This window comes from Lutra lutra, chromosome 7 (assembly GCF_902655055.1).
Source record: "Lutra lutra chromosome 7, mLutLut1.2, whole genome shotgun sequence".
Lineage (NCBI taxonomy): Eukaryota > Metazoa > Chordata > Mammalia > Carnivora > Mustelidae > Lutra > Lutra lutra.
In genome coordinates, this window is record NC_062284.1 from 102,943,059 (window position 1) to 102,962,753 (window position 19,695).

General features: G+C 44.6%; 1 protein-coding gene across 1 annotated transcript; it reads left to right on the forward strand.

The window, feature by feature from the left end:
- The first annotated feature begins 340 nt into the window (after nt 1-340).
- Nucleotides 341-18,514, forward strand: LGALS3 (galectin 3). Its single transcript, XM_047737766.1, has 6 exons — nt 341-475; nt 6,926-6,947; nt 8,662-9,096; nt 12,109-12,197; nt 15,150-15,315; nt 18,208-18,514. Exons 2-6 carry the CDS (start codon nt 6,930-6,932, stop codon nt 18,361-18,363), a joined length of 864 nt encoding a protein of 287 aa, XP_047593722.1. The 5' UTR covers nt 341-475; nt 6,926-6,929; the 3' UTR covers nt 18,364-18,514.
- The last annotated feature ends 1,181 nt before the right edge of the window (nt 18,515-19,695 follow it).

Consider the following 19,695-nt stretch of genomic DNA (forward strand, 5'->3'; position numbering starts at 1 on the left):
TTCAGGCAGAAAATAAGCAAACTCGGTTAAAACAAACAAGCCAGCCAGCCAGCCAGCCAGCCAAACTCTTGAAAGAAGCACACTCTGAAAGCTTCACAGACGCTCCCCATCCCGGTCTGAGGAGTCACCAGGTGAATCCGGAGAGGGCGGTGGACGTGGCCCCACTCCAGGTGGCGGCTGGCCGCAGGACACCCTCCGCAGGCTGCGGGGCTGGGGGGCCGCCCCCGAGCGTCCCACCGACCGCTCTCCAGACCCGGAGCTTCCCCGCTGCGCCTAGAACTGCGCCACGGGATGCGCGGTGGGGCGGGGGACGCCGGGGCGAGGCCGGGCTGGGAGGGAGCGGCTGCCCCGCCTCGGGAGAGGCGGGCCGGGTCGAGCCTATTTGAGGCGCGGAGCCACCGCCCGGTCTGGGATCGCAGCACCTCACCAGAAGCCGCCCCCGCAGCAAGCGAGCGAGCGAGCGCCGAGGCGTCGGGTGAGTGGCGGGCGCGCGGGCCGCGGAGGGAGCTTGCGGGCCGCCGGGTCCCGGCGAGGTGGAAGCCCGCGCGGGGGCGGAGGGACTAGGGGTCGCGTGCGGAGCCGGGGGCGCGGTCCTGGCAAGGACTGAGAGGGCGCAGTGTGAGACTCGGGGAAAGTTAGTCGCGCTTTCCCGAGACTCACGCACTCTTCGTGGGGCGGACGGTGAGCGGCGCGGGGCACCCTCCGCGGCGACCTGCGGCCTCGGCCATGGCGTCCCGCCCGCGAGCGGGTTGGGGGCGGGGAGGCGCACGTTCCGCCAGCCCCGCGGCCCGCCCCTGTTTGGGATTAGGAAGCGGGTCCTCCTTTCCTGGACGCGGGGGGCTGCCCAGGGACTCTGGAGGCGGCTCCTACGCCCCTTGACTGGGCTGCACGGCCGCTGCATCCGGCTGCGGGGGGCGCAGGAGCTCTTCTACGAGGCCCTGCGGGGCAGGGGCTGCCGCCGCTCTCTGGGTGCTGATCCCACAGAAAATGGTGATGCCCCAGGGCCTGAGTGGGCATGTGTCTGGTTTGGCGAGCAGTGCACATCCTAAGCTTTTGCAAATCAGTGACTCATCCCTGCCCAGACTGGCTAATTTGGGCATTATCCCAGATCTGTGCTGAGGCCGTGTAGGGTGTGGCAGAATGTTGGTCCGAATGTGCGGAGCCCCAGCGGGGGACGCTAGGAGGTGTCCGCTTTGGGGGATAGGAGCTGAACGCCAGAGAGTCAGGGACACATAGGGTGAGGCTGTGACTTCGGCTTCAGGCTCTCCACCGCAAGTTACTGATTCCTATTCCAGATGCTGTGGAATCTTTGTAAAGTGACTCCCGGGAGTTGGGTTGCTGGACAGTGAAGATCGTTGAACCACAGTGACCCAGTCTGTTTCTGGGATCCTGGGAAAGGAATGGAAGACCTCTCATGTGTGATTGTTGGGAGATGGGAACTGCTTCCTAACTTCATAACATTTGGGGGTTACACTTAGAATCAGCACCTACTCCATGTTCTGGGGTAAAGTTTGATGATGGTCTTAGAATGTTTTGAGCTTCAATGTGCTAGAAGGATGCCTCACCAGGTACTTAAGTAGCAGAAGAGGGGAAACACTGCCTGAGAGACTGACCACCAAAGCTAGTTTTTTGCAGGGGTCCTTAATCAGTGATGTTTCTCTATGCTACAAAAATGCATCAATGCTTTACTATAAAGACTTCATGTATTGCTAGTGAGTCAAAAGGCCAGGGTTGGCCTCCCCTATAGTTGAGGTACCTACTTGCCAGGAATCTCATCCGCCAGACTCTACATCTTAACTGTAGCAGAGACCTACGTTCATGTATTATAACCTGAACATCTCATGTTGTCCCTAAATACAGTTGGCCTGTAAGCGTAATGTATCTGAGGCTTATGGTTAACTGATCTAAAATATAGCCTCCCTTTCCTGTGATGGTTTGGGAAACAGGCTCCTGCTGAGGACGGCTGGGTTAGCATTTGGTGTCTAGTGCCTGAACTGGTTCTTCTGATTAAATTCGGAGTGGTAAGCCTGCCAGAGAAGGGCCTGTTGTAAACTTCCAATTTGCTGCTAAGTATCACGTGTTCGCTCTTGACTGAGCTTTTCCATAGCGGGAAAAGGATCAGTAACTGAGAGGCACAAAGTAACTTTACCTTCCTTGATGCTGAGGAACTACGATAAGAAGGAAATCCTAGTAAAGGACCCGTTTCCTTTATTCCAACTCAGCATCACAGAATTTGGCTCTGGAAAGAAGACTTGTTTCAGCAAGGGCAGGAAGTAGACCGACTCTCCTGGGTTCTTTGCAGAGGAGTGTGGGAAGTGCCTTGGGTTCTGAGGAAATGCATTTATGATCTACTCCTCTTTCAGCTTGTATAGAGATCAGGGCCCTTTGTGAGCAGAAATTACAGAAGTGCTCCCAGGAACCCCAACTACTGGACTAATTGCTAGGTGGACCAGAATAGCACAGTACAGTAGATAGCCACTCTTTATTAGAGGGAAAACTACAATTAACAGCTAATTAAAAAGGTCTACATTCTGACTCACGTTTAAATTCTTTATTCCAAAGCAACACTGAACTACTTCTTACAGGTTTTTCCAAATGTGAAGACTCAGGTAGTATTTCCTCAATTTTTTGTTTTGCTTTAATATAGTGTTTCTTTTCTGGTGTTTCTAAATTCTCTGATTCTGGGAATGGCAGGATGGCGTTCACATATCTGTAGTATCTGTAGGGTGAGAAGGTTTTTTTTTTCATTTGATTGTGTCTCTAAATAAACTGTTCATCTAAAAGGAAAGAAAGAGAGAGAGAAAGAGGAAGAGAGGGAGGGAGAGAGGGAAATTTTCCAGGCAAGGAAGAAAGATATTTATCCAAATAGATTTTTTTTTTAAAGTTCTAAGGTTGCTAACCTTGATTTCAAAAAAGTATCGGTTATAATCTTTTCTCGAAAAAGAGAACTGATGTTTAAGAATGAACATATCAAAATAGTGCGTACCTAATTTTTGGAGAAGTACACTTTATTGGTTTAAATGTGGTTATAATTAGCAAAGTGACTATGTAAAATGGCATCTTTGTATTCAATACTGTGTGTATTGAAGCTTATTACTGAATGAGTCAGCAAGTTAGTTTTCTGACAAAAACATCTCTTTTTTTAATTTGTTTACAATTTCAACATGTTATGTAGTTCTGAATGAATAAGTCAGAGGATTAATTTCTGAGTGAAGAAATTATAACTTTTAAAGGACTGTACTTTAAGATTTCAAAGAGTGAGGTTTTACATTTAGTGTAAAATGAGTCTGTGTCAAGAATGAGGATGCTTGGACCCTGGTTGTTGACTTGCCAAGAACAGAATGACTTTGGGCCACCATATTAGCTCTCTGAATCTTAATTTCCTTACCTCTAGAATGGGAATATTAGCTTTCTCCTGAAAATCTCTTAAGATCATTATCAGAAAGAGAATAGGAAAAGTATGGGAAAGTGCTTCATAAATGGAAATGCACCACATTAATGCAGGGTGTCATTATTCTAATGGGCTTGTTTAGTGTGTCACAACGTGATTCAAACTGTCACCTGGGGCTTTATGTGAAACACTGTGGAAAGAAAGTGAAATCTGCTTTGCTTCTCAAATTGTTTTCGTTATAGCTGAAAATAAGCTGAATATGTTTGAGCAGAGACTTGAAGAAGAAATGTTACATTTTGGTGATGCTGTCTTCAGTTTCTAGTCATAATCAACCTTTAAACACATCTTAGTTTTGTTGGAGTTTTGTTAATAAGACACCTTATTAGGCCCATGGTACAGATTTAGCTAACTACTGAAACTACCTTTTTAGTTTTTATTGACCTGTGTATCTACACTTCTGTAGGGATACACACGCCGGTCAGCCTAGACCAGTGTTTCTCAACTAGGCATACTTTTGCCCTCTCCCCCCATCCCCCAGGATATGTGGCAATGTCTGAAGACGTTTTTGGTTGTCAGAGTTGAGAGGTGGGGTATTGTGCTGCTCGAAACTTTGTGTTTTTTGTTTTTTTTTTTTTAAGATTTTATTTATTTATTTGGCAGAGAGACACAGCGAGAGAGGGAACTCAAGCAGGGGGAGTGAGAGAGGGAGAAGCTGGCTTCCTGCTGAGCAGGGAGCCCCATGCAGGGCTGGATCCCAACACCCTAGGATCATGACCTGAGCTGAAGGCAGATGCCCAACGACTGCGCCCCCCAGGTGTCTTGTGGATTGAAGCCGTGGGCGCTGCCCTGCACAAAAAGGCTCCAGCTCCCACAAAGGATCCAACCTGAAATGTCAGTGATGCTGAGGCTGGGAAAGAGCCTTTACAGAATAGGAATGTTTAAGACAAAACACTTACAAAGTTATGTCTGGTTCTTTGGTATGTTGTGCAGGACTGGAAGAAGTTTGGGTAATCAAAGGATTTCTGCCCACCGTGAAGTTCAAGATTGTTTCATACTGGCCTCCAAAATGAGAGAGGCTTTGTTTTCTTCAGAAATGCCCTTTCTAGGGGCACCTGGGTGGCTGTTAGCTAAGCTTCTGTCTTCGGCTCAGGTCATGATCCCAGGGTCCTGGGATCACGCCCCTCCTAGGGCTCCCTGCTCAGCGGGGAGTCAGCGTCTCCCTCTCCCTCTGCAGCCCCCACTCTTGCTCTCTCTCTATTTCTCAATTGCTCTCTTTCTCAAATAAATAAATAAAAATCTTAAAAAAAAAAAAAAGATCTAGGGCACCTGGCTGGCTCAGTTGGTAGAATGAGTAACTCTCCATCTTGGGGTTGTGAGTTTGAGCCCCACGTGAGGGTGTAGAAATTACTTAAACTTAAGATCTTAAAAAAGAAAGAAAGAAAGAAAAATGATTTCTTTTCCTTTTCTGTAACAGTGCTTCTCTCAAGTTCTTCCTGCCATGGCAGCACACTTTTCTAAGCAGCGGAAGACTTTTGGGGAAGGAAGCAGAAGCAGAGGAGCACCTGACTTCTCTTTAAAAGATCACATGCTTGGGGCGCCTGGGTGGCTCAGTGGGTTGAGCCTCTGCCTTCGGCTCGGGTCATGATCTCGGGGTCCTGGGATCGAGCCCCGCATCGGGCTCTCTGCTTGGCAGGGAGCCCGCTTTCCTCTCTCTCTCTGCCTGCCTCTCTGCCTGCCTCTCTGCCTACTTGTGATCTCTATCTCTCTGTTAAATAAATAAATAAATAAATACATCTTAAAAAAAAAAAAAAGATCACATGCTCTAGGAGACCCAGGAATGGAAGCCCTGGGAAAGTCCCAGTCAAATTGCCAGCAGTTTCCCACGCTGGAAGATGGATGTGGTGATACCCTAAACTTCCAGATATGTTTGAGAATACCCAGATTTAAAAAAGAGATGTGCAAAAAACCAAAACAAAATACCCTTAACACAAGGTAATATTTAACTGTGGTATAAATAACAGCAGAGTATGATAAAGTCTGATATGTAAAAATGGAGGACTTTAAGTCCTAAGAGGAGTTCTGCCTATTTTTTTTTTTACCGAAAAGTTTAATATTTTAGATTTTTAGGACCTATCAATTAGGATCCCTTGGAGCTAATATCATTTCTTAAAATAATTAAGTAAATATCATAAGTGGGCAACTCAAGGGAAAAGAGATTCTGATTGTTTAAGATCCAGGTCACTGGCTATAGGACAAGTGATCATGAACCAAGAAAACTCACCCAGGCCTCAAGAGTCCAAAGCTGCCCTCCTCCCTCACTGCCAGAGCATGTGCAGTGGGAACAGGTGTAAAACAGCTTAAATGGTTAAAGACTTGGCATAGGGAGAGGAGCAGGAGAAAGCAGGAATGACGTGTCAAGGCTACCCTTTGAGTCAGCTTTGGGCAAACCAACTCTGTTTGGTAGCATCCTACCCAAAAATGTTTTCCTCCGCATTGCCTGACTCCTCTCCTCTCCTCTGCTCTCCTCTCCTCTCTTTTCTCTTTCCCTTTCACCTTTCTCCTTTCCTTTCCTCCTCTCCTCTCCTCTCCCTCCCCTCTCCTCCCCTTTCCTCTTCTCTTCTCTTCTTTTCTTTTTTCTTTAGTTTGTTAGACTGTCAGAGTTTTGTTTGGAGTAACAAATATCTTTTAAAAAAGAAAAATGGAGCTTCTTGTACCTGCCTTTCTTCTTTATTGCTCCACACCTGGATCTCACCTCTCCTTTAAGGCTTAGCTCAAACACCACCACCTCTTCCCCTCTTAGAAGTAATAGTTCTAGTTGTGACTTCCTGTTTCACAGTCTGGCACACAGTGTCGATCTCTTGTGATCCCTACTGGTGTGTGAGCCCTTTGAGCGTACAGATCCCGGCCTATCCATCTTCCAACTCAGGCGAGAGCCCATTGAGTGCCTGGCCCAGAGCAGCAATGGAATAAAGTAACTGGCAGCAAATACATCTAGGGACATTGGTTTTCAGATCTCTGTAGGAATCAATCAACTCTGCTTTCCTGCTAAAACCCGGAAGAGGGCATGGGGGTTGATCTTGTGAACAGGAGGGGAGGGGCGTGATAGGAAGAGCTTTTAAGAGGTGGTGGAAAAGGCGCCCAGGAGGGAAGGTGAGGAGGACCACAGATGAACCAGGACTGTTTGTGTTTTTACCAAGGAAAGGGGCAGAATATTGTCTTCCTTGTTCTTCTCTCTCCTGGGTTGCGTGGCTTGTTACTTCCAGGATTCAGAACACAAGCTAGTATGATTAGAGGTTAAAATTAGGAGTGAAGCTGGGCTTGGTGATGTAGCTGGAGTGCAACCCTGCTAGAGTTTCCTTTGTGGTTCCACACTCCCGATTGAGGTATATTTGGGGAATAGACTGGCTTGGTTAGAAGAATGCCTGTAGATCATCTAGAAATGCCCAATGAACTATTGATGATGTTATCTTTATATGGAAACTGGTGAAATCTTCTAAGATCAAATGATAACCTATCTTTTTTCCCCCCTTTCAGGAAAATGGCAGACAGTTTTTCAGTAAGTATTTTATGTCTGTTTTCTTACCATAATATGCATTCCATGGAGGTTGGGGGCTTTCTTCTTTGCCACCAGACATCCCCTTACCGCCAGATATCCCCTTCTAATTCTCTCACCCTGCAGCTTCCTCTGGCCATAACTGACCAATGAGGACTTGTTAGCTGACGTCTTGTTTTTCCAGCAGCAGGTTCAGGGAGAGAGCCAAGCAGATAGAGGCCTGGGACTCACTAACAGTAAGCCTGGGACAGAGACAGGGGGATTCCATGGTCAGGAGCTGAGAAATAATACGAGCAAAGGGAATCCTGGTGCCGTCTGAGCATCCTGATTTCTGGATTGTTCTTCTCATGTCAGTTAGAGAGGATGTGCTTTTACACAGGGGAAGGCTAGTTCCTGACTTCGGCAAATTGTGAAAGGCAACCCTCCCTGATCTGAGATGATGGGAAGCAAGAATAAAGGGAGGCAGGGGATGCAGCAGCTGTCCAGACACCCCCATGAGGCAGAAAGGAGCAGGGAGCTACCTTGGCATCTCCCTTCTTCCCACTCTTTAATCTCCTGCCAAAGCTGCCCCTTAGCCAGACTCATCTGGAAGCCTGGAAACCACCGTCTGCAGGGGTTAGAGCCCCTGTGATCAGCACAAGGCAAGGAGAAGGAGGGATTTGACAGTACATTGCCATCTTGGGAATATGGCAGGACTGACTCTTCGCTGTCAAACTCGGAGCTCCTGGAACTATGGGAACTCAGGCCCATCACCCTGACCACCTACTGTAGGGTATTTTTCATCTGAACCATGTAGTTGCTCGACTGTGATGAGCCATGATCAAAAAAACACAGATAAGACAAGTACAGGCCTATATCAGAAACCACGGTGCTTGGCCGTGTACCTGATGTGGCTGCCAGGGACAGGCTTGTGGTTCTGCTAGAGATTAGAAATGGGGCGGGAAGCCCTTTGGGAGCCACTAAGAAGGGGACTACACCTTCCAGAAATCCTTTTCTGGAATGGTCTTGTGAAACCAGGATGGAGATTTCTTAAGTCATCCTTGTTCTTTGCAAGGAAAAGTCAATGCCATTGGATAGTCATATTAACTTTACTGTGTAGTTAATATATTGACCCTATATAGCCCAGAAAAAAATAGCAATCATTAGAATTATAATCCATCAAAGAAGTGCATTCTTTGTGGGAAAACAATTCACGTTGAGAACTGTGAATTGCTTTGCTTTCCATTTTCTATATGGCTCTCTTCCTATACAGGCAGTAATCAATCTGGAATCCCACTTAATTAATGACATGATCTGGCCTTTTAAGAAAAACTTTGAAATTTTACAATAGTTTTAGATTTACAGAAAAATTACAAAGATAGTATGAATAGTTCTCGTATACCCTACGCCCACTTTCTTCTATTATTAATGTCTTACATTAGCATGATACATTTGTTACCATTAATAAACCAGTACTGATACATTACTACTACTAAAAAAAGGAACTATTACTACTAAAAAAAAGAATAAAATGATGAAGCATATATAATTCCAAAGTCTAATTTTAGTCTTAGAAACTGTGAACTATTTAATAGGTGGAAAATTTTTATTGATATGAATTTCATACCCTTACCATATATATCACTCTACTTCTTAGATATCACATATTCCTATTTTCCTGAAAATTCTGTTTTCATAAGTGTATTCATCCTGTAATTGTTGATGTCTTTCTTTCTAGCTTAATGATGCTTTATCTGGGTCTGGAAACCCAAACCCTCAAGGATGGCCTGGTCAATGGGGAAACCAGCCTGCTGGAGCAGGGGGCTACCCAGGGGCCCCCTATCCTGGTGCCTACCCTGGACAGGCCCCTCCTGGCAGTTATCCTGGACAGGCCCCTCCTGGTGGCTACCCTGGACAGGCCCCTCCAGGAGCCTATCCTGGACAGGCCCCTCCAGGAGCCTATCCTGGGCAGGCCCCTCCTGGCGGCTATCCTGGACAGGCACCTCCAGGAGCCTACCCTGGCCCAACAGCTCCTGCTTATCCTGGACCACCTGCACCAGGACCCCACCCTGGGCAACCGAGTGGGCCTGGGGCCTACCCGCCTCCTGGACAGCCAAGTGCTCCTGGAGCCCAGCCCGCTGCTGGCGCCTTTGGCATCCCTGCTGGACCACTGGTAAGATGGAACTAGGCACTTCATAGACTTTACTGTGATCAGGACAAAGCTCATGAAGAACCAGCACAGTGTTGTCTGGAGCGCTGGTGCCATTACTTTGCTGTGCTCTGGCTGGGAGCTGGCTCTGGGCACCAACCTGGATAGGGCTTCAGAGAGACCTGAAGCTTTAAACTCGCAGGTTAGAGCCCCTCTTCCAGGACCAGCCAAGGTGTATGTCAGCCCAATAGAAAAAAATCATTGTATTGAGTTTGGGATGTGTACTGTTAGTATAAAGAGAAGTCAATGTGTCTTTTGAAGACATCTCTGTAAAGCAGCTTTAATATAAATGAAGTTAAGATTGTAGAAATGGGGGAACAGTTTGGTTACTATTATTAATAAACACTGAGTACATAGTTTATGCCAGCCATGTGCTTCTACGTGGATGATTTCATTTACCCCTATATCTGCCCCATAAGATGCTGTTACTGTCCCTACTCTACACACGAGGAAAGGGGACAGTAGAGAGTTATACAGCTTGTCTGGGGTCACAGAGGGAATGTGTAGGGAAACCAAGGTAATGTGGTTTTGAAAAACCTTCTAAAGATAATTTTGTGATCTAAGGATTGAATTTTCATTTAGATTAAAACCCACTTTAGTAAGTGAATTCTAAGTGTATAGACCTAACCCTGTGGTGACTCTAGACACATCTCAGACTCCAATCCTTCTCTTCCAGATGTTTAGTCTAGTCAGGAGATAATATACAGATGTGGGGAAAGCGTTCAGTAGCCGCATGGGATCAGTCCCTTCCAGGAGCCTATGGACGTTGGCACAGGAGGTGTCTGACTTGCTTTTAGGTCAGCTTGGAAGAGAGTGCAGAGAAGGTGCCGGAAGCATGGGCAGCATTGGTCAGGCAGTAGTCGACCACAGTTAGTCATTTGTAGACAGGTGGGGACGTGGAGGTTGTGGCAAGGGAGAGGCAGATGTGAGAGAGGTTGCAGAGGAAGAACCCCAGGAACTCGTGGTTACGTCTCAGTCAGGGATGATGGGGTTTTCAAGGCTCGACAATTAGAGAACCAGCCACGGGTCAGCCCAGACCAGGAACTCAGGAAGGAGACCTGATGTGTGGGGTTTGGGGGTGGGGGGTGAGGAAGAAGAGACAATTCCAGTTCACACCTGTTGGATTTGAGGCATCTGTGGGAAATTCAGATAGGAGGAGGTATGGGGCCCAAGAGAAAAGACCTGGGTGGTGGTTGCACCCAGGGGGGAAAAGTTATGAAGGGAAGAGAGAAGAGGCCAAAGGGAGTTTTGGGAACATTTACAGCACCCTGCACCTAGATGGTTAATGGATTTTTCTGGAAGAATTAGAGAATGTATTAAATGAAAAGTGTTTATTCCACAAATATTTAATACCAGACCCCCCTGTTGATGCCATGTAAGTAGAACTCACAAGAATTCACGAGTCCCCGGATGGGACACAATGCCCACCCTCAGGGAGTAAATGATCGCGATGAGTATGTTACGTGATCAGGCTCTTAAGAGTGGCACAAAGTCATAAAACTAAAACTGACATAATTATATCTAAATAAAAATAATCTTAAAAAAAAGAAGAGTAGCACAAAAATGTTAATTTTCTTGATTGCAAGATTTAGTTTAAGCCTTTCTGAAAAATAGTCCAAGTGAATTAATTATAGATTGGGATGTCCTTAGTAATGAGAGATACAGTGCTCCAAAAGGGAATATGGTGTGTCTTTGGCACCAATTAACTGATGGCTTTATTCTTTTTTTTTTTTTTTTAAGATTTTATTTATTTATTTGACAGAGATCACAAGTAGGCAGAGAGGCAGGCAGAGAGAGAGGGGAGAAGCAGACTCCCTGCTGAGCAGAGAGCCCGATGCGGGGCTCGATCCCAGGACCCTGGGATCATGACCTGAGCCGAAGGCAGAGGCTTTAACCCACTGAGCCACCCAGGCGCCCCTGATGGCTTTATTCTTTAATTTACTTATTTATTTTATCTTTAAGAATTATTTATTTGAGAGAGAGTGAGAGAGAACAGAGGCAGGGGGAGGGGCAGAGAGAGAAGCAGACTTTTTGCTGAGCAGGGAGCCTGATGTGGGACTGGATCCCAGGACCCCAAGATCATGACCTGAGCTGAAGACAGATGCTTAACCAACTGAGCCACCCAGGCATCACCCCACTGCCCTAATGGCTTTATTCTTTTTTTTCTTTTTTAAGGATTTCATTTATTTATTTGACAGACAGAGATTACAAGTAGACAGAGGCAGACAGAGAGAGGAAGGGAAGCAGGCTCCCCACTGAGCAGAGAGCCCAATGTGGGGCTCGCTCCCAGGACCCTGGGATCATGACCTGAGCTGAAGGCAGAGGCTTTAACCCACTGAGCCACCCAGGCGCCCCTCTTTTTTTTTTTTTTTTAAAGATTTTATTTATTTATTTGACGGAGAGGGAGACACCAAGAGAGGGAATACAAGCAGGGGGTGTGGGAGAGGGAGATGCAGGCTTCCCGCTGAGCAGGGAACCCAATGTGGGGCTTGATTCCAGAACCCTGGGATCATGACCTGAGTCGAAGACAGACCCTTAACGACTGAGCCACCCAGGCACCCCTGGATGGCTTTATTCTGCCCCCCCCCCCCAGATTTTATTTATTTATTTGATACAGAGAGAGAGATCACAAGTAGGCAGAGAGACGGGCAGAGAGAGAGGGAGAAACGAGCTCCCTGCTAAGCAGGGGGTTTGATCCAACATGGGGTTCGATCCTAGGATCCTGAGAACATGACCTGAGCTGAAGCCAGAGGCTTAACCCTCTGAGCCACAAGTGCCCCAGGATGGCTTTATTCTTGAGTGTTACCTGTGCATGTAGGAATTCTTGTCCTTTCAGGCTTGGGGCAGAGTGACCAGAGAGTCTGGAAAAACGGCTTAAATTAGGGTTATGTGCTAGTCACATTAGCAACTTATTTTTCTTTCTTTCCCCGAGAAGACATGACTTTTTATTGATATTTGCATATTTTTTGTTCCCAGACTGTACCTTATGACCTGCCCTTGCCTAGAGGAGTCATGCCTCGCATGCTGATAACAATTCTGGGCACAACGAAGCCCAATGCAAACAGGTAAGAACAGTATTAGCAACTCTAACATATTTGTCAATTGTTTTTTGAATAAAGGGTCATCTATTTTGAATTTTAATAAATTCTTACAACTATGCCTTGAGAATTCTATACCATAGAATGGGATTATCCTATAAATCAGTGTGTGTTCCCACCAAGGGACAAAGTGTCCCTCATTAAATCTTGCTTTTCTCCCAGAACCACAATGAAACATTTCTACTTTTTTTTTTTTAAGATTTTATTTATTTATTTGAAAGAGAGAGCATGAGCACAAGTTGGGGGAGAGGCAGAGGGAGAAGGAGAAGCAGGCTTCCTATCGAGAAGGGAGACCTATGTGGGACTCGATCCCAGCACCCTAGGATCATGACCTGATCTGAAGGCAGACGCTTAACCCGCTGAGCCACCCAGGCGCCTTGAAACAGTTCTGCTTTGTGAGGACAAAGAGAAAGAGCAGACAGCCCATACAGAAAAACCTAGGTTCTTCCTGGCAGTGAGAACCTTAGAGTTCAAGGGAAAGACAGCCTTTGAAATGTAATGCTTGGTTGTCCCTCCACCTCTGAGCCGATCTTGTCTAAAAAACCAGGCATGCCCTTTATATTTAGATGCCCATCAAAAATTAGGGTCAGAAACACCAAGATTGCACTGGACGTCATTTTGAGTTGATCTGAGAGCTTGTACATTGTACCACTTGATTTGCACAGATCACCCTGCAGTGGTGCAGTCACAGTACGTACGGTCTCAGATCTGGTGAGCTTGACTGCCACTTCTGCCTTCCTACTGGGCACATCAGCTGTGTCACAGATTCCTCTGGCGTTAGCCAGGTCTACGGTTGTTATGTGGTGGGATGGGGGAACGTCGGTCTTCTGGGTAGACACAATTTATGCAAAGATTTGAAAAGATCCTACAAGTTAAAGACTTCCTCAAAAGAAGTCAACCTTTGCCATGGGAACTGGTTGGATGGAGGGGAGCGAGGATGGAGTTAGCCTCTGAGCTAATTTAGGACAATCCATGCTGATATATGATTGCCTTGTTAGCACCACTGGTTATATTCCATGTAATACATGGAACGTAATGTATTCCATGTAATACAAGCAGGTTTGGGATATCCTGAAGACATCCAGTATGCCTGTCCCCAAGGTTAATGGTACCATTAAAGCTCCTGCAGCCATAAAGTAATCTGTGTTTCTGGGGTTTATAGACAGTACACGAAAGGTACCAAATTCAAGCTATGCACACAGGTTTCCAAGAATCCATAAACAACCCCCGTGAGTTCTGTCATCTTGCTCCTGGTGGATCAATGGGAAACCCCCTTTTCTTTTACCAGGAAATGGACTCAGCCTCTGACGTAATCATTTTACATCCAGCTAGCCCTTTCAGGCACACCTCCAGCGAGCCTTCTCTGCTTCTATGTGGTAGCCAGTACCCTAAGCCCCAACTTGGTTCCACACAGCCTCTACAGCTTCTCTAAACACAGTGCTTACCTGCACAATAAAGCTTGTCTCACAGCCAATTATGAAATGTATATACCCCCCGCCTATGTCCATATCCATTTTCCTTCCCAAATAACGCAAAACCCAGCACACCCGATCCTGGGCACCCCACACTCATAGTTTGTGAATGTCTGCTCTCCTCCCCCAGCCACGGTCATACAGAACCACACTGGTGTGTTTGCCTCATTAAGGGTTTTTGCACTAGAAACTTTAGTTCCAGTAATGCTAGAGGTGTAGACAGAGACTGTGGCGAGTAACACTCATTTTGGTAGAAATGGTTAAGATGGTAATAAACTGAAAAAATGGTTGCTTTGTTCTGCAAACTCTATGTGAGGAATTACCTGAAAAAAGGAATGCTTAAGGTCTACGGCCACACCACCCTGAACGCGCCTGATCTCGTCTGATCTCTGAAGCTAAGCAGGATAGGGCCTGGTTAGTACTTGGATGGGAAGAATGCTTAAGGCAATAGAGATGGCAAGATCTTCCTTTTCCCTGCAGAGAAAATATAGCCAAATACAAATACAAATGCTATTGCCATCTGACTATATGGGTCAAATACAAATACTATTGCCATCTGACTATATAGGTCCTCTCCCTGGGCATTCAGTTACTGGAAGATACAGTTGTGTTTGTATGTGTCTGTTACTGGGTAAATGAAAATGCCCAAGGAATCATTGTTAATAGGTCTAGAGTATAGACCTTGCTTTCAAACAAGAGCCCCGGCTGATTCTGATGTTGGGGCCCCATGGAGCACACTTGGAGAAGCTGAGGGATAGGGTTAATACGTTAACAGTCCGAGGCCTTGTGTTTGCATTAACATCCAAGGAGAAGGAACAAGGTCAAAAAGTTAAGCCAGTCCTTCCATTAATTCCACCTCACATCAGGGAATGTTTATCACATTTATTACCATGACTTTACAACTTAGCAACAGGACACGGTACATGATGTCATCTCCTTCTTGTTATTTTAGGACTAGGTTTTGGTTAACTATAAGGAGGTCAGGTATTTGATGGCTTCTGTTTTACGTGACTGGCTTGCCTTTAGTAGGTATTAAAAGTAACTGGCAGGGCAGGAAAGAGGTAAGCATTATTATTCGCCATGTACAGCACAAAGTGCCCTCAAAGTGGCCCCAGGTTTCTGTAAGGAACCCTTGACCAGTTTTCATAGTAGAGGCAGAAAAGAGGGAATGACAGCTGAATGGAATCATGTGACCAAAGACAAGGAGGCAAAAAAAAATGGAACATGTAGTGCCTTGCTTATTTTCAGATACTACAAGAATACATCAACTACTAGGCCTCGTATACTTTCCAGGTTGAAGCCATACTCTGGTTTGTTTGCTTCCATTTGAAAATGTTCCTGTATTTATTTAAAAAAATCAGATCTTTAGAAAATTATATGTTCTCCACTTGATACAGATACACGAAGTTGAATCATTTTACTAACTCTGGTCTTTGCTTTAAAACAGATTTGCTTTAGATTTCAAGAGAGGGAATGATGTTGCTTTCCACTTTAACCCACGCTTCAGTGAGGACAACAAGAGAGTCATTGTTTGCAATACAAAGCTGGATAACATCTGGGGAAAGGAAGAAAGACAGGCGACTTTCCCATTCGAAAGTGGTAAACCATTCAAAGTAAGTTATTGCTACCATTATATATTGATAATGCATATTTCTCAGGGAAGAATAACTCTACCACCACAAGGTACTTGAAATGAATTTCTCAGCTATTCTGAGACACCTAACTGGCACATCTGCTCCCCATCCCGGGGGATCAGGCTTAACAGGACTGGCACATTCCCCAGCTCCATTCCTCCCCTTTACCATTGTCCCTGTTATCAAACCTTTGAGTTTAAGCTTTTCTGGAAATGAGAAAAATAGCATCTTTAATAAAGAAGGCAGAAGGGGGCACCTATGTGGATCACTCGGTTAAGTGTATGGCTCTTGATGTCAGCTCAGGACTTGATCTCAGGGTCATGAGTTCAAGGCCCATGTTGGGCTCCAAGCTGGGCATGGAGTGTACTTAAAAAAGGAAGAAAAGGGCAGAAGGTCTCAATGGTATAGTTGGGCTGAGACTTAGTACCTTAATACAACATAGTTGGCATGGCAATCAAAGCTAATTTTTTAAAATTCTAAAATTAAGATGTTTTATGAAAAAAAATTTTATAGATTTTCAAGTTAAAAAGACTTCCATCTTTTCCCATTTCTCCCAACCTCACAAAGTCTGCAACTTGGTTAATATCTTTCCAGTATTTTCTATTACATACAGCACTGTTTGTTTTAAAAACTTATTAAATAATCTCTACCCCTGAACTCATGACCCCAAGATCAAGAGTCACATGCTCTACCAACTGTCCCAACACACTTTTTATTTTTAAGCACTGCTTTAACAAATACTAGGTCCACAGTGTTGGGTTAGGTTGACAGTAGAGTGGGCATTAAAACTACTAGACTGTGGGGCTCCTGGGTGGCTCCGTAGGTTGGGCCACTACCTTCGGCTCAAGTCATGATCTCAGGGTCCTGGGATCGAGTCCCGCATCAGGCTTTCTGCTCAGCAGGGAGCCTGCTTCCCTCTCTCTCTCTGCCTGCCTCTCTGTCTACTTGTGATCTCTGTCAAATAAATAAATAAAATCTTAAAAAAACAAAACAAAACCAAAAAAACCCTACTAGACTGTAAGCTCCTCAAGGGCAGAGACTTATAGGGACCAGATTCTATATTTGGTGGACATATTCTCATATTTGAACATTGTTACTTAATAGTATTTCATTATTTAGATATGTGCTAATTCTGTGAGTGTCCTATGGATGATAATTTGGAGTATGGAAATATTCCAAACAAATAAAACCTGAAATGTTTATTTTGCTAAAATATTGTAATAATGGTCCTTATAAAGCTTTGCTTCCTAGAACAAGAATTTTATTCCAAGAATGTACATATTTTCTAAAAGATTTTATTTGAGACAGAGAGAGAAGCACAAGAGGCGGGTGGGGGTAGGGGCAGAGGGAGAAGGGGAAGCAGGCTCCCTGCTGAGGAGGCAGCCCGATGCTGGACTCGATCCCAGGACCCTAAGACCATAACCAGAGCTGAAGGCAGACGCCTAATGGACTGAGCCACCCAGGCGCCCCTCAAGAATGTACATATTTAAAATTTAGATAAGATATTGCCAAAGTGCTGTTTTCAAAAGGCTGTAAGGATAAACCTGTTCACTACTTAACTGTTGGAAGAGTGTTTCTCCTACTCTGGCCCACACTGGTTATTATCAATCTTAGTAACATTTGCCACTCTATTAGAGAATTCCTTCTTTGGTATTCTGTTTTCATTTTATTTACTGAAGTACAGTCGACACAGGATGTTACATTAGTTTCAAGTGTACAACAGTGACCATCATCTCTGTTACGCTATGCTTACATCTGTCACTAGCCAGCATTATTACAATACCACTGACTGTATTCCCTATGCTGTACCTTTTACCCCATGACTTATTCGTCCCATAACTGGAAGCCTATACCTCCCACTCTCCTCCAACCATTTTGTCCATCCCTGTACCCTGCCCCTTCCCTCTGGCAACCATCAGTTTGTTCTTTGTATAAATGGGTCTGTTTCTGCTTTTTGTTCATTTGTTTCTTCCTTTGAATTTTTGGTTTCCACATGTAAGTGAAATCATGGAATTTGTCTTTCTCTTTCTGACTTACTTCATTTAGCATAATATTCTGTAGGTCTATCCATGTTGTTGCAAGTGGGAAGATCCCATTTTTTATGGCTGAGTAATATTCCATTGCACATATATATGGTATATGTATAGATACCACATCTTCTTTACCCATTCATCATATATGGGTCCACACTTGCACGGCTTCCATATCTTGGTTATTATAAATAATGCTGCAGTAAACATAGGGGTCCACATATCTTCTCAAACTAGTGTTTTCATTCTCTTTGGGTACATACCCAGTACTGGAATTACTGGATCATGTAGTATTTCTAGCTTTAATGTTTTGAGGAACCTCCATACTGTTTTCCAAAGTGGTTGCACCAATTTACATTCCCAAGAGTGCATGAATGTTCCTTTCTCTCCACATCTTCACCAGTACTTGATATGGTTATATTTTTACTTTTAGGGGTTAGCCATACAAAAACTTTGTTTTTGTGGAGACACATTATTCATCCTTACTTTTATAGCTTCAACTTATCTTTATTTTTTTAAAAATATTTTATTTATTTATTTAACAGAGAGAGAGAGAGATCACAAATAGGCAGAGAGGCAGGCAGAGAGAGGGGGAAGCAGGCTCCCTGCAGAGCAGAGAGCCGGATGTGGGGTCGATCCCAGGACCCTGAGATCATGGCCTGAGCCGAAGGCAGATGCTTAACCGAGTAAGCCACACAGGCGCCCCCCAGGGTTCCTTTCTTGGACTTTAGTCAGTTCCACGCATGATTATAAAGATAAAATGTGGGACATTCTCAGCTCAGGCCAGATTGGTTTTGAAATTAAGAGCATTTCTAACAGTTTGGTGTATGTGCCATTTCAGATTCAAGTGCTGGTTGAACCCGACCACTTCAAGGTTGCAGTCAATGACGCTCACTTGTTGCAGTACAATCATCGGATGAAAAACCTCCAGGAAATCAGCAAGCTGGGAATTTCTGGTGACATAGATCTCACCAGTGCTTCACACGTTATGATATAATTTTAAAGGGGAAGATTTTAAAAAAATGAAATTGAATATAAACGCTTACACATTGAAACTTCATGCTTCCTGATTGAAAAATTTCACTTTTATTCATCACTGTCCTTCTTGTAAATCTTCGATTTAATAAACATTCTAAGAGTTCCCTGTCTTTATATGTCATTTAATTGGGGCAATTTATTCTTGACAATGCACAATGGACTCAGTGTAAAAGGAATATGTAGCAATATTAATTCTGCATTAAAGTGTCCCAGAGTTTTCTATACTTACTATTTTTGAAGAAAATAATATTTTAACCTCTATCTTTCAGAGTGTCGTTAAAAACCTGAAGATGCGGGGCGCCTGGGTGGCTCAGTGGGTTAAGCCGCTGCCTTCGGCTCAGGTCATGATCTCAGGGTCCTGGGATAGAGCCCCGCATCGGGCTCTCTGCTCAGCGGTGAGCCTGCTTCCTCCTCTCTCTGCCTGCCTCTCTGCCTACTTGTGATCTCTCTCTCTCTGTCAAATAAATAAATAAATACAATCTTTAAAAAAAAAAAAAAAACTGAAGATGCTACAAGGAAATCATTCTCCCATTTTCTTACTTAAGGAAGTATACATTCAGGAAGCACAGAGAAAAAGCGTAGCTGTTGATAAACCACAGGCAGTTCCTGTTAACATTCTAGTATATTTCTTTGTGCTCCTCTTAACTATTTTTTCTCTTTAGACTATATTTAGCGGTTTTCAAATCCATATTTGATACCAATATGAGACAATCTTGGTATAGTTTCTCTTGGTTTTTACAAGATCTTCCTATTTGTAGAGGAAAATTAAGCTCTTAATTAGATATATCATCTGCTTAACAAATTTAATAGTTCCCATTGTCAACCTTCTTAAGCATGCCTTTCTGCACTTCTTCATTACCAGCAGGCCCAAAGATTCAGACAGTTTCAGCACTTTATAAAAGAATCAAAATATTGTTTGGTCTATTTATTGTTTCTGGAACACCATCTTCTCAGATACTTTTATTGTCACAAGTTGGGTTCCCTGGAAGCAGAGATTAGAACCCAAGAGGCTTATGGAGGAGAATCTTGACATCAACAGCTGAAGGACAAGAAGGCACACGATCGGGCAGAGGGAGAAGGTTTGGTTATCGATGCCTCAGCCTACCCTATAGGAGTTCTGAAGCTGGATGGCCCTTTGGAGCTGTCAAGAGGGAGAACAGTCCTTTATCTCTTCAGTTCAATCAGTCAACAAATACAGGCCACCTGAGAAACAGTATGATTTGAGAAGTAGCTGTCTTCAGAAAGCTGTCTAATAGCACTTGTAACAATTAAAGGAAAAAGTATTTCAGTC

Coding starts and splice junctions, on each gene's coding strand:
- LGALS3 (XM_047737766.1), top strand. Junction 9,097..12,108: donor GCATCCCTGCTGGACCACTG/GTAAGATGGAAC, acceptor TTTTGTTCCCAG/ACTGTACCTTATGACCTGCC. Junction 12,198..15,149: donor ACGAAGCCCAATGCAAACAG/GTAAGAACAGTA, acceptor GCTTTAAAACAG/ATTTGCTTTAGATTTCAAGA.